This window comes from Schistocerca serialis, chromosome 6 (genome assembly GCF_023864345.2).
Source record: "Schistocerca serialis cubense isolate TAMUIC-IGC-003099 chromosome 6, iqSchSeri2.2, whole genome shotgun sequence".
NCBI lineage: Eukaryota > Metazoa > Arthropoda > Insecta > Orthoptera > Acrididae > Schistocerca > Schistocerca serialis.
Window position 1 is genome coordinate 554143134 of NC_064643.1, and position 15312 is coordinate 554158445.

The 15312-nt window shown below is 37.6% G+C and overlaps 1 protein-coding gene across 1 annotated transcript in view; it reads right to left on the reverse strand.

Moving 5' to 3' along the window:
• The window catches only part of LOC126483932 (structural maintenance of chromosomes protein 2), a 152878-nt gene that overhangs the window by 67501 nt on the left and 70065 nt on the right, over positions 1 to 15312 (reverse strand). The window contains exons 6-9 of the mRNA XM_050107210.1: positions 15120 to 15260; positions 9650 to 9799; positions 3651 to 3840; positions 597 to 772 (exon numbers count right to left, since the gene is read on the reverse strand). Coding sequence (XP_049963167.1) covers positions 597 to 772; positions 3651 to 3840; positions 9650 to 9799; positions 15120 to 15260 — 657 coding nt within the window. The remainder of the gene's footprint in view (positions 1 to 596; positions 773 to 3650; positions 3841 to 9649; positions 9800 to 15119; positions 15261 to 15312) is intronic.

Sequence of the window (15312 nt, forward strand, 5' to 3'; positions counted from 1 at the left end):
CAGAGAATTTACTGTAGTTTCTCCACAATATTTTCTCAAAGTGAAAATTTCTACAAATTATATACCCAACGAGTTAGCACAATGCTTCCAGGATTGAATCTGCTGGCACATTAACAACAATGGCTGGTATGGTGACCAGCCTGGATGTGGATTTCAAGTGGTTTCCCATATCATATCAGACTATGTGAATAATGGAATGGAACCTATATTTTACCTCACTTATATGATTCGATCTAGGAAATGTTCTCAAGCTTTCACATGAGATAACACTAGTCACAAACAGAGGGATACAGAAGTTATGTCCTAGGAGGAGGAGCCAGGGAGGTAGGTGGGGGGAGGGGTGGGGGGTGGGGGCGGCAGCAGCTTGAAGACAAGATGTAATGCCACGAAAAAGATGATCTATTAAAAAATATGATCGTGGCAAGGCTTAAGCCAATCAACCAGAGCATGGGATGATTGGCATACTTGCACAACGTAATTATAAGCAATATGATCACTTCTTTTAAAAAAAAAATAAAATAAAATAAAATGTAATAATAAAGCACTGCACTGTTACTTTAGCTCCACATTGTATTACTTTACATTCATCAACACACCTCAACAGCTTTAATTTCCTTCTCCACTTTTGTAAACTCTTGTTTACGTGTGTTGTAATCCCTTTCTGTGGTCTTGAGTTCACTTTCCTTTGGTGGCAATATTTTCTTGAAATGCTGAATCTGTCTTGTGGAGTTCTGAACATCTGTCCGAGCTTGTGCCAACTCCTGCTTGACCTCTGTAAAAAGTAATATTTTAGATAAATTTGGACCATTTGTGTGAGGTATAAGCATGCTCATAGTGGGCAAAATTTTTGGTGATGGACACTGTGGTCTTTAGCAGCAAAACTAAAATAACAAAAGACAAGTGCAGCTAAAAGCAATAAAACATTTAAAATTTGAAGAGAAGAGAAGAGTACAAAGGGATAAGAATAAAAGCATAAGAAGAAAGCAAATGCAGAAATAGCTATGACAATACAGCAGACATTGACTACCTGATCACTAAATTGAAAGAGGAAGAACCTGCCCTGCACACCACACTGATATCCATAATAAAAGTTTTGACTCTAATCCATACAATACAGAACATTTTAAAACACATACATTAATCCTTGTAGTCTGCTAAAATAGGGTAGTTCCCATTTAATTATACTGTTGCTCTTTTGTAGGAATCCAAAACAGTCCCTCTAACCATGACATACAATGGGGCGACAAAATTCATGGGATCTCCTAATATCGTCTTATACCTTCTTTTGCCCAGTGGAGAGGAGGGGCTCAACGTGGTATGGATACAACAAGTCGTTAAAAGTGCCCTGCAGAAACATTTAGCCACACTGCCCCCATAGCCGTACATAATTGTGGAAGTGTTGCCACTGTAGAATTTTGTTCACGAACTGACCTCTCGATTACATCCAATAAATGTTCAATAGAATTTGTGCGGGCAATGTGGTTGTTGAAATCAATGACTCAAACTGGGAAGAAGGTTATTCAAACCAACTGCAATCAACTGTGGCCCGGTGACATGGTGCATTGTAATCCATAAAAATTAAATTGTAATTTGGAAACATGAAGTACACAAATGGGTGCACATGGTCTCCAAGTAGCCGAACATAACAATTTGCACTCAGTGATTGGTTTAGTTTGACCAGAGGATCCTTTCCATTATATCTACACACAGCCCACACCATTATGGAGTCACCATCAGCTTTGCAAAGTGCCTTGTTGACAGCTTGGGTGCATCGTTCCATGGGGTCTGTGACACTGTCAAACCCTACCATCATCTCTTATCATCTGAAATCGGGATTCATTTGACCAGCCCATGGTTTTCCAGTTGTCTAGCGTCTAACCGATTTGATCACAAGCCCAAGAGAGGTTCCACAGGTGACGACGTGCTGTTATGCTGTTAGCAAAGGCACTCGCGTTGGTCATCTGCTGCCATAGCCTAATAGCACCAAATTCTGCACCACTGTCCTAACAGATACATTCGCCAAGCATCCCACATTGATTTCTGTGGTTATTGCATGCAGTGTTACTTGTTTGTTAGCACTGAAAATTCAACTCAAACACGGCTTCTCTCGGTCATTAAGTTTACTTCAATTGCATTCAGTTTTCTTCCAAGACTGTTGGTGCAATTTTGTGGTTTCTAGCTACACAATCCACGTCCTTACATTTTTTTTTTTTTTTTTTTTTTTTTTTTTGAAAAAAGTAAATACACTAAGCCATCCTCTTGTCTTGTCCTTTGAAACCTCTTTCCGCAGACCAAACCCATGGACTTGCAGAAGCTATGCCTCATAGTACATCACTGTTACTGGTTTTTCCAAGCTTCAGGAATTTGGTAAGTATCAGACCTTGGAAATCAAAAAAGATAGTGATTATCATCTTGCCTGAATAGCGCACAGCTTTTCATTTGAACATTCCTCATACATTCAGCAGGTCTTTGTACAAAATTCAAAGGGCCTAATTATTTAATCATGTTCCAACAGTGGATGCAACAATGGGAATGTGGGAAATTAGTGGGGGTTTTCTTAAGTGCCATCAATGTGTTTACACATCCATTCCACCGACCTTCTCACTGCTGCTGCTGCTGATGAGTTACCCATATCTTGGCAAATAAAACAGTTTTGAAAGTTATCATACAACTTCCATGTCTCCTCGTGTGCTATTATTTGGAGAAAACGCCATTTCAATACCTTGAACTGTTTATGAAATATGATAGCGGTTATGACTGCACAGTTCCCAGTGTGCAGGGATGGAATGAGGTGTGTTATGCGTGGCCATGTGCTGGGTATGAAAACCAATATCGCAAAAATGAAAGAAGATGATGTTTTCCTATTGATTTTAAATAAAGTTTTGACATGTAATCTACATTTCATATTCCAGCAATGTGTGACCTAAAATCCACCATCAGCGAAGGAAGACAACACATATTCACCTCTGTAAACTCTTTAAATATACATGTAATGCTTTATTTAATTTGATGCAATACAGTAACTATGACACATAACAAGAAGAAATATGGCTCTTTATCAAGTGAAGATATCTGATTTTAAGATGTGCAAAAATCGAATTTTTTCACCACATCTTAAAATCAGACAAGTATTTCATAGCGGACAGAATGCCATCTCTTAGCACATGTAGCAGCCTTAGGTTGAGCAGCACAGTGACAACAAAGTTGCTCTCAGCACAGAATGCAGAGAGCATGTCTGTAGCAGTCAAAGGTTTAACATCACAACATGAACAGTTCACAAAGGTCTACATTTTACTGTCAAATATTTACATTTAATACTTCTCCCCCTACCATCCTCTTGCCTTTTAATTGTTAAATTGAACTGCCTTTTAGTAGCTGGAAAGAAGTAAATGCGGAAATATTTTTAAAAAACCATCAATAAATATGGAGAAGTGAGTGGGGTTATTTACTATGAACATTATGTTATTAATAACTACTGAAAAATATTGCATTTTAAACACCACTCTAACAGACAAGTATCTTATTTTAAATGTCTGACCTGACACCACTGACTCGATATCTCAGACAGACAGGGGATGTGATGGTTGCACAACTGGGAACAGTTATTCATTTTTCAACATAGAAAACATTTGAAGATGTAGCACACTTACGAATAAGCTGCTCCTGCAGTGTCGTCGCAACACCATTTTCATCAGCAACCATACCAGCACTGGCTGCCTGAAATCTTCGCTGTGCGTCCTCCAAAGCCTTATTGTCTTTTTCACATTCCTCACGCATTTTTTCAAGTGCTTGTCCTTTTGTTACAATTTCTTTCTCTTTGCGAGCCAATGTAGCTTCCTCCTAATGAGAGAGAAACATTTTTTTAATTTTTTTTATTATTATTATTATTATTTTTTTGAGATATTACAACCCTATTACGTACAAAATAACTCAATATAACTCAATACAGTCAATAGTACAAATCAAAAAAGTTGTTATTATGGTCAAAAAATCAGTGTTACCAATTAGACAAAAATTCTCTTACTCTATGTGAAATGCTATGACATCTGAGAAAAAATATTTTAATTTTCATTGTCTCCACAGCTTTATGCAGAAGTGTGTCAACATTTCGAAGAAATATCCCTTGTCTCTTTTTCTACATCTGTTTAATTACAATTTACAACTACATAAATATTCTGCAGGCCACTGTACAAGGCATGCAGAGGGTACTTCATACCAGTATTTCAATTTCCTTTCCTATTCCATTCATTCACTTATTGAGCAAGGGAAAAGTAATCGTCTAAATGCTGCTGAACAAACCCTCTTATCTTTTCCATGATCCCCTGTTGGTGGCAGCACAATGGTCACACAGTCCTCTTCACGTAAAAGTTCTGGAATTTATCCAACAGGATTTCACCAGAACTAAATTGACTTTCTTCCAAGGATTCCCATGTAAGTTCTCTGAGCATTTCTGTTAGTATTTCATTGGCGCCACATCAACCTTAAAAGAAAAGAGTAAGTCTTCCATTCATCTTCCCTAATACTGATTTTTATGTGACCATCCGATTTAATATTACTTCTTAGTATGACCCCTAAATCCTTATATGATGCTACATGCTCAAGGTGTTCACCTTTCATCTTGGAACCAGATAATGCACTATTTTCACTTTGTTTTGTTTTGGGCATTATCTCACTTTCATCCACACTTAAAGAATGCTGCCATTCAATACACCAAGTAAAAATTTTGTCTGAAGCTTTCCGCAAATCGTTTCAAGTGTTCAATGATTTTACTTTCTTTTACAAAACTAGATTGATTGAAAATATTAGAGCTCCTTTCATGCTTCCATAGTACACACCTGATACTACTTTTGCTCCTGTGGAATATTTGCCATCTAGTGTAACACTGAGTTCTATTAGTTAAATAGACTGATGGCAAATAATTGTAACACCAAAAAATAATTAATGTAGAGTAACGAAATTTCGGGAATACATTTGTCTAGGCAAAACATTTAATTTATTCACATTGCAAGATTATGGATTTATGCAAGTGCAAGGTAAGTCATTGAAAATGTAAAACACTGGTACATTAATAACTGGTATAACTGGCAGAATATTGAGTGGAAGCATGCAAACATGTATGCATTGTGTTGTATGGGTGCTGAAAGTTGATTTGTGGGATGGAGTTCCAATGCCTGTTGCATTTGGTCAGCCAATACAGGAAAGGTTAATGCTGTTTGTGGGTAACACTGGCAATGTCCCACACCTGTTCGACTGCAGAGAGATCTGGTGATCAAGCAAGCCAAGGAAACATGGTGACACACTGTAGAGTATGTTGGGTTATAACAGCAGTAAGGGGCGAGTGTTATCCTGCTGGAAAGCAGCCCCTGGAATGTCATTCATGAATGGCAGAACACCAGTTCAAATCACCAGACTGGCATGCAATTTTGCAGTCAGGCTGCATGGGATAATCACAGGAGTGTTCTTACTGTCATATGCAATCACACCCCAGACCCTAACTGGACCTCCAGTGTGTGTAGCATGCAGATGCGTTGATTGCAGACCCTCAACTGGCCACCTATAGTGTGTTTAAAATAAGTTGCGACTTTCGACAGTTCAGTACGGAATGAGTGGAGGGAAGCGTAGTTGCCAGCTTATGCTGGACGCGTCAGCTGGCGACCACAGTATAACGCTGGGCCTATGTAGGCGCAGAACCTGTCAGGCTCACTTGACAGTGTGTTAATAGAAATCCGCACAAGCCGACCGATCTGCGATCTGCCTCTAACATTTTAAAGGAAGCTATTCAGTAATAAACTCTAATTCTCACACATCTTATAGTTTAATTCATCAGCTTTATGAAGAGCTGGCTATCATTTCGTTAATGGTTACAGTTATTGTGATATTTTGATAGTAAGTAAACTACTGCAAGAAATTCTTAGTTTGCAGTGAAAAATAGGTATCACTATGAATTTGTGTTTTGTGCATGTTAGGTTACATGTTGCTGCGTATTAAATGTAGATGATATTAAACTTTTAAGGATATCGCCAGCTGTTAGCAATTTTGAGAAAATTTAATGTATTTAAAGCACCCCGTGAGGGACTCGTGCATCAGTGAAAAAAATCAGAATAAAATTTTCACAAATCTCATAAACGGTTTGAGACATACAACCAGGATTTTGTAAGTGATTGCACAAAGGGGAGAGTGTTTTATTATGCGAAACTTCCAGATCGACCGTGATATTCAAACAATTACAGAGTTTTTCAATGAAATAATGTAATTATTGAGAGCCATCCATAGCTGGTGAAACAAGAACTGCTGTGGATTCTGTGACAGTATAAGTGAAGAAATTACAAGTTTATTTTTAAACTAAGAATGGACTGTTTCATAAACTACTGACCTGACTGGCACTCAGTTGTTAGTGTAATAAGACACTATTTCAGGATTCTGTCACAATTTCAACTGCATTAGAATGATAGTGAGATGAATATTCCTGAACTTTGCTGTGTTTTGACAAAACAAGCAGATTTTAACATGGCAAGAAGAGAAGTTACGTATTCGTCAAAACTCGTCACAGTTTTTCATGAAACAATGTCTCCTAAACTGTCTTCTTGGTATAGCTGATAAATCATGACCAGTCCTGTCACCAACATTTTCAGTAGGTTCTTTGGTCAAAATTTCCAACTTCACTGAACATAAACCTTTTCTTGTTTTTTGCCACATTACTTTTCACCTAGAACCATATACTCTGTTGGATTTAAATGAGCATGATGCGGAGGAAGCCTGATTAAACTATTCCCTTTAGAAGTGTTGGCTTGTACAGCACTACAAGTTCCATTACCTTCGCCTTATACATGCTAAATTCACCTTTATCTCATGGAACATTTCTTTGTACTCGCAAAATATCCGCTTTCCTTCCCTGCATTGTTGGAGCTTTATGCATCACAACAAAGTGATAATGCGTTTTGTTCAATACTACAGTCGAATTCCGTGGAATGTTTTGCAGCAGAACAGTATCTTCCCAGCCCATGGATGTGTTCTCTGACAGCACTTTTACTGAAAGTCTCGTATTCAGATGTACTGCGCTGCTGTTATCAATGCAACACTAACAAAAAACACTTGTTCACAATACCTGACGACTGCAGAACACTTCAGTGCCAGAAAATACGGCATTACAACAAATGCTGACGAACGTTGATGCATCTAATTTGCGCTGTTTATTCATGGTCTGGCAACAGGGGCGCATTACCAGCCGATCCCCTGGTGGCATCATTGGGGTCACCTGGGCAACGGCGTCATGTCCCTGTCCAGTCAGCCAAACGTCAGAAGTCGCAACTAATTTTAAACACACTATAATCAACACAAGGCCGTCACTGTCACCAAGGGAGAACCAGCTGTCTTCAGAAAATACAACAGAACTTCATCCTGCCTTGCAATGAGCTCTTGCTTAACACCACTGAAGTTGCACGTGGCACTGGTTTGGGGTCAGTGGCTCAGAGGTGTCCTTGAAGTAACCACTTTGTAAGAATTCGTTGTGTCACTGTAAGGCTAATTGCTGCTGCAGGTACAGTACACTGTGCCAGAGCCATACACCAAACATGGTGGTTTTTCCTCTCGCTTGTGCCATGTGGCCGCCTGGAGCCCTGCCTCCTTGTGACATTACATTCGAGTGATCGCTGCTGCCAGTAATCATGTACTGTGGCTACCTTCCTACCACACATTTCTGCAACATTATGAAAGGAACATCCAGCTTTTCGTAGCCCAAACTTGTTCAAACTTGAGGTGTTGATATTTGTGTCTTTGGGCCTTAGACGCATTCTTGACCAACATCAGCTCACTATATGTAATCACAAATGTAACTAATGTTTACGACTATTAAAGTGTGTATTTAAAGCAAACCCGATTTGCAGACTAATAATGACACTACTAGCTCCATTCTAATGTGACTGGTGTGAAATCTGAAGGGACATCTTTCAGCTGTAGAAACATGCCTACCAGCTTTAGTTTATGTTGCACAATCCTTCTTGGTGTTGCGATTTTTTTCCATCCATGTATTCCTCCAGTCAATCTCATATTTGCAATGATACTTTGTATGTTCATATCTTGATTAGAAGTCAGCAACGTGATAAAGTATCAAATGCCTTAGAGAAATCTATGTGCCACATGAGCTTTTTTTCTGAATCTGAGCTCATTCTCTGAGACAAGCTTGTTTTATTCTACAAACAGTATAATTTTCGAGTTTACAATATGTTCTTGGATCCTGCAATAGATGGTTAACAAGTGATACTGGCTTATAATTCTGTGCATCCAATCTATTGCCCTTTTAACAGACAGAAATGTCCTGTGGACTTTTCCAGTCAGCTGCACAAGCAAGTCTCAATAAATATAAGATATGAAAGGAACCAATTCAGTGGTGTATTAAATGTAAAATCTAACTGGAATTCCACTAGTGCACGGCACCCTGTTTACTTTAACCAGTTTTAGTTACTTTTTCAATATTGTTAGTGTTAATATCAATTTCATACATTTGCAAGTCTGTGTGTGGTCAAACATTGGTACTGTAGTATCTTCTTGAATGAATACACTTTTAAATGTGGAATTTAACATTTCTGCTTTCAGTCTGCTGTCTTCAGATCTGCCACCAAGTGGAACCACAAGAGATTGAATGCAAGGTTTAAATCAGTTCAATGGCTTTACATATGACCGAAACTACTAGGATCTTCTAGTAACTCTTTCCTCAAGATCTGACCGAAAATTATTGTAGGCTTAACGCATGGTCTTCCTACACAATGCACTAACTGGTATAACTTTTCTGTACCAGCAACCCTGCAATTCTCTTGTAGTGAGGGCATAGCAGACTTAGTTTTTTTTTTTTTTTTTTTTTTGCAATATTCTAAAAATGGTTCCACAAAACTAGGGTTGGTCTTTGCTGTCTCTGATTTTCTTCCTTGGAATGTACTTGTCCAACTGTGGTTTACTTGATCCACAAGTTTTCTGTATTTACCAGATCTGAACTAAATGTTCTCAGTTTGCCCTTTAAACAAACAGATGATGACTGTCAGTTTGACCAAACAAATATACCAACCACGTATAAAAAAAAGTCATGATATTCAGCTTCTAATAAACATTCTCATATTTTTCACATAATGATATAAACAATAAAGACAAATGCACAGTGAAATCCCACTTTTACACTTTTCATGGGACTTCAAAAAATCGTGTAAAATGAGGGTAAAATGTAAAACGAGGGAAAAAACTTTTTATGCGGTAAAAAGTTCAGTATAGAATCAACCCGCCCCTGAATTTTTGTAGTTTGTGTGTGACGTACAAACATAGCACACAAAAAATACATGTCAGGCACTTCTTTTATTAGCAAATAAATGTTATGTGAATTTTGTGCTACATTTAGCTGCTGACATAACTGGAACTAGCAACTGTCTGGAAAGTAGAAATGTTTGACTTAATTTCATTCATCACAATTTACATTTTTGGAAAGCCTGCTACTGTGCCATTCATTTTTTGAGTAACAAACACCGGACCAGTAACATTTTTACCAATGACTGGTCATCTTTCAATTTTTTTTGTATATAGGAAACAATACTGCTTCTTTTTCTGTGTCATGCTGTATTTTTAAATGCATGCATACATTACAAGTTTGGATATTCTGCTGCCATACCTCTTTCAAAGCCTTTTCCAATCTGTTTTTCTTGCTTATTTCTTTATTTACTGCTTCTTTACTCATTTTTACTTTGGCAGAAATAACTGCTTCCTCTTTCTCCATTTTGTTCAGGGCTGTTTCCTGGTCCTTTAACCTTGCATGGGACATCTGAAACAAGGAAATGAATTGTTTTTAAAGACATGAAATGGTTTTTATAACTTAAGGAAGTCTGCACATAGCAGCAGAAATACATTGGGTAAGGTACTGTTGGTTAATGTTGATGTATACTGGACATTTAAGTGATCACATGCACATACTGATGCAAATGTTTACCATGATTTTTACTATATAAGAATGTTTGATTTTTTTGTGAGCATGAAGACAGATCACCAGTGTTAGATCTCCAGGACATTTCTCTTCCAATGCTTAGTAATTACTTTTTGATATGATTGCTGTAAGGTTTCAGTGTTCTCACTTGTAACTTATGGGAGTTTTGATATTTTTTATTTTTACTTTTTGGTTATTTTCATCTCTTGTGAGTAGTATACCATATCTAGCACATCTTTGTCTATGGAATGTGAGTCGACAATGTTGCACATAGCTGGTAAGAGAGTAGGAGCGATGTGCTACGATACTGTGAATAAATTTAATGGGAATAGTTAAAAAAAAAATCCTACTCATGTCTGATCCTAAATAAAAAGCCACAGTAATGAATGGTAAATGGAGTCACATTTGCAAGCTGTGAAAGGGAAGGAATTAATATGGCATTACTCAGCTCGCAACAGAGACCAGTAGCGTTGCACTACCCATTGTTCAGTGGCTCTTTGTTTGTGAAGTTGTGATCACCTTCAAATGAATAATTACAGCATGTCTTTCCTTTTAATTTAGCATACATTTACTGGGAGCAAAACAATGGCAAGAGGAAAGATAATAACTCATTACACAGCAGCAATACTGAACACTGAAGTAATGAGTATGTTTGTTTTTAAGAAAAAGAAATCTTTTTAAAGCTGTACAACAACATTCAACTTCTGGCTCACATGTCCACCTACTACTCAAACTCCACTAAATGGCAAATAGCTGTCTCCGCTCACCCACTGATTTGATTTTCACCCAGGATGTCCCATTATCCATTATACAGACAATTACTTCATTACATACAAAGAAGACAGGCAAAGCCAGAGATTTCAATCACTGCCATGAACTGATTGCACAGTCTGCAAAGACAAACTATGCACAGGTGAAGAATGGTGACTTAGCTCCTGATTGTGACGTACAACGTCACATACTTGGACTGCACCACGAACTATTTTTCATAGAGAATCAAATACAAAACCTTGTCCCTCACATGAAGAGTGACAATAGGTAATAAGTTTTATTCAGAAAGAAAAAAAAAAGGCCCCTCTCTCTGCAATGAGTTCACTGCAAGTCAGACAAAACTTAGATGATGACTATATCAGCATGCAAATAATATGAGAAAATAAAGACACTACATGAAGCCTCAAGTAGCAGATTAACACTTATGCCACAAAAGCCACCATCCTGTGTGTGGCAAAGTATACACTGTAAATCAGTATCATTCCCATTCCCACAAGTGCAGCAAACACAATATTTCCAAATATATAATACCCTGGATTTTGCAATTTCAGTGTTTTCTTGCTGTTCTATATATGAAACAATATTAATAGCTTTTTTAGTGTTTCTTTACTTATTCACAAGACAAGAAAAGACAGACTGCTACCTATCGTAAAGATGACACACTAAGTTGCAGAAGCAAGCACACCTGAAGGACACAAGAGCACCATCTGATGCAACTTGGGCTTTTCTCATGAAGGCTTTGGCCAAAAGTTAATGTGGAAGTGTCTTTTTGTTGTGACTGTCTGCAACTTAATGTCATCATTAGCGTGTCACTCTATATTTTCCATACATTGCTGATATTCCAACCTGGAGTTCCTAGTTTCAACAATATTTAGAATTTCTGTCTCCCAAACGTAAGTACTGGTAAGGCATTATGCCTCCTTATAATTTTATGACTGTCAATCATTAGTACACACTTAGCCTTTTAACTCCATACACTTACAATCAGAGCATTCACAAAAAAGAACATAAAGAATTAAGGGAGTCATTCAACCTATATAGTAGAATACAAATACAAATATTTGAATCTTATACATGCAAATCTGAACTTAATCAATTATCAACAAAAATAATCAATTTTTGAAAATACACTGTACCTGAATACACAAAAAAACTACTCACTAAGCATCTGCAGAACAAACCGCATAAAATTTAAAAAATGTGCAATATTTCAGAGCTAGTGAGTTGTTCTGGCAGAAGGGTGGAAGGGGAAGGATGAGGGATAAATGAAAAGGATTGGTAAGGTTTAGAAAATGGGGAGAATTGTGGAAAAGTTGCCTAAAACTCTAGGTCAGGGGAGACTTCCTGGATAGAATGACTTCTCATTTCATACAGGAAGTCTCTCGTGACCCGAGTTTCTCTGCGAGTTTTTCATATCCTCACTGTTCCTAAACCTCACCAACCCTCTTGCATCATCCCTCTTCCTTACTCTTTAATCCTTCCAAGGGAAGGAGCAGCCAGTGACTCCGAGAGCTTGCACATTTTGTTAACTTTTATGTGCTTTCTCCTGCCATCACTTGGTAAGTAGAACAATGCTCTGCATTTCAAAACTTTTTTCCTTAGGTCATGGGTTTTTTAGGTGACTTACGTTTAGTGCTTGCTGAATCAAAAAATGTAGCTAATTTTGCTCAATCTTGTCAGTTTTTTTTGCTATTGGGTATAGAAGCCATTCAGGTGTTTGAAACTTTTATTACCGTAGCAGAGAAAGAGGTGGGGTTAGGGCTATCCTCACATCTAACTTGTAGCAACCTGCAGGCTGCTATGACGAAGTCTTTGACAGGAAGCAAAATTGTTACAAAATGAATTTAAAGGGGAAGAATCATCCTGACTGATTTTGCTATATTTGTGGTAAAGTCATCATGGCACAAAGGAAAGTAAAAATTACTGATTTTGTGAAGAAAATCTATCACACATATTTTGCAGTCAACATTGGTACCACACGTACGCTGCAAAATATGTGATGAAAGTGAAACTTCCCAGCAGATTAAAACTGTGTGCCGGATCGAGACTCGAACTCGGGACCTTTGCCTTTCGCGGGCAAGTGCTCTACCAACTGAGCTACCCAATCACGACTTACGACCCGTCCTCACAGCTTCAATTCTGTGAAAGGCAAAGGTCCAGGGTTCAAGTCTCTGTCAGGCACACAGTTTTAATCTGCCAGGAAGTCTCATATCAGTGCACACTCCACTGCAGAGTGAAAATCTCATTCTGGATGTGTTTAAAGTCTTTGGTGGTGGAACAAAAAGCAACAAAAGGGTCTCAGTACTGGTGTACTTGTGATTTGGGAGGGAAGGAAGACATCATAAATGACAACTGGGGCCCAAATGTCTAAAAGAAGGCTTTGGCAATGGTTTCGAGTCACAAAAATGTTACCCACTGCTATGTCTGCATGGCAAATTTTCTGGATACCTTAATGAATTTGATTCTCATGAACTTAATACGTCTCTTTGTTAGTGCCTTTCAGATTTAATTAAAATAAGTATTATAACTGAATTAATTTAATGAATATATCTCCCTTTACTTTTGGGTATGAATCAAATGAAAAAGAGTAAAATAGCTAGACATGCCTTCTGCCATACGATCAGTGATTCATGGACCAGGAATTCAGATTCCAACACCCCCCAATAACCAGAGTGACTTTTCTGGCCCAAATGATGAAATGCTCTAAGAGGATACAGGGGACATTGGTGATACATATCATACCCCCTCCAATTGAGGCCAATCAAATGCTGTAACTCAAGCTGAACTGAATTATTTAATATGAGATTTGGGCTTGCCCAAAGAATCTGCCCAGTTACTAGGATCATGTCTTCATGCTCCTGGAATAACATTCTACTGGTACCACAGTCACAAAGAAGAGTTTCAACAGTATTTTAAAAAGGATGAAGCAGGTTCTCTGGTTTACTATAATGACATTGATAATCTAATTGAAGCTTTGGGCATAACATATATCTCTAATTAATGGTGGTTTTTCATAAATTCATGAACGACAAGTTTGAAAGGTCTACTACGTCACATTCATAACGTAACTGCTTTCCTTCCAGTGGGTCATTAGTACAAACAAGTCAAACCTACAGTAACAGTTAACTGCTCTGAAATACAAGCATCGCAACTGGAAGATATTTGGAGACTTTAAGACATATTTTTGAGCTTAATACACTGTGTGCTTAATGTGTTTATTTTGTAAGCGTTTCATACCATAAACAGGAACACATTAACACTATTTGTTACAGGGTGTGGCCATGCTCCTGGGCCTACAATGTGGCTACAACAAATATTCATGTTTCCTATGTCTAATGGACAGTTGGGCAGATAAGCACTATCTACAACATCAATGAGAAACACGACCTGTCCCGACACCAGGCTCGCACAACGCGAAGTCGCAAGCTCTCATGGATCATCAAAAAATTCTACTTCCACCACTACACATTAAATTCGTTTGATGAGATCCTTTATATAAAGGCTATGCAGAAAGACAGGAGGACTTTTACTTTCTTAGAACAGAAATTTCCACATGTCAGCAAGTCAAAACTTAATTCAGAGACTTCTGATGGTCCTCAGATCAGGAAACTTGTGAAAGATCCACAATTCGATGAGAGTATGAAATATACAGAGAAGAATGCCTGATTAGCACTGAAGCAACTTTCTTGGCAACTGCAAGGGCCCAGAGTAAAAAATGCTGTTGAGGAACTCCTGCAATACTTCCAGGTTCTTGGTGCTCGTACGTCTATAATGACATACTTTCTCAGCTCACATTTAGATTACTTCCCTGGTGATTTTGGAGACTACAGCAGAGAGCAGGGTGAGAATTTTCATAGAAACATCAGAGTGACAGAGAGATACCAGGATTGCTGGGTTGCGAACACCCTTTCTGACTATTATTGGGGCTTAAGAGAGACATTCCAGATGCAAAATACACATGAAAGTCCTTGAAAACAAAATAGCCTCTCTTCCATAAAATGATGTTAATGTGTGATCTTATATAAATAATTTAGACTGTTTTCAAACCATGATCAGCATATATGCTGTATAATTAAAAAAAAAAAAAAAAAAAAAAAAAAAAAAAAAAAAAAAAAAAAAAACCACCACAAACTCTCATATTTTAAAAAGTGTAGTACCAATAAAACCTTACCTGACTCAAGAACATTAATTAAATTTCTGAGTTCAGCATGCACAAAATATTAAGAATCAGTGTAAAAAAACCATTACCTAAAAAATGATGCTGACCAATGGAATTCTTATCTATCCAGTTACGTATAACTTACCACTCTGTTAGAGATGTTTTAAAAATGAATGTGATGAAAAACAGTATTGTAAAAGATTAAAATATAGACGTTAAAAGACCATTTACCGAATCAATTATTTCTTGCATCTCAGCTACTTTTCCATCTATTCCTGCTGCTTCAGCTTCAGATTCTTTTATTGCTACCTCAGCCTCTTGTATCTCAGTATCAACATTTCTACTGGCATCTTGCACTTCTTTAACTTTCTCCTGCAAGTGACACAAAATAGGTTATTATGCATAGCTTTTAAACGAAAGTTTA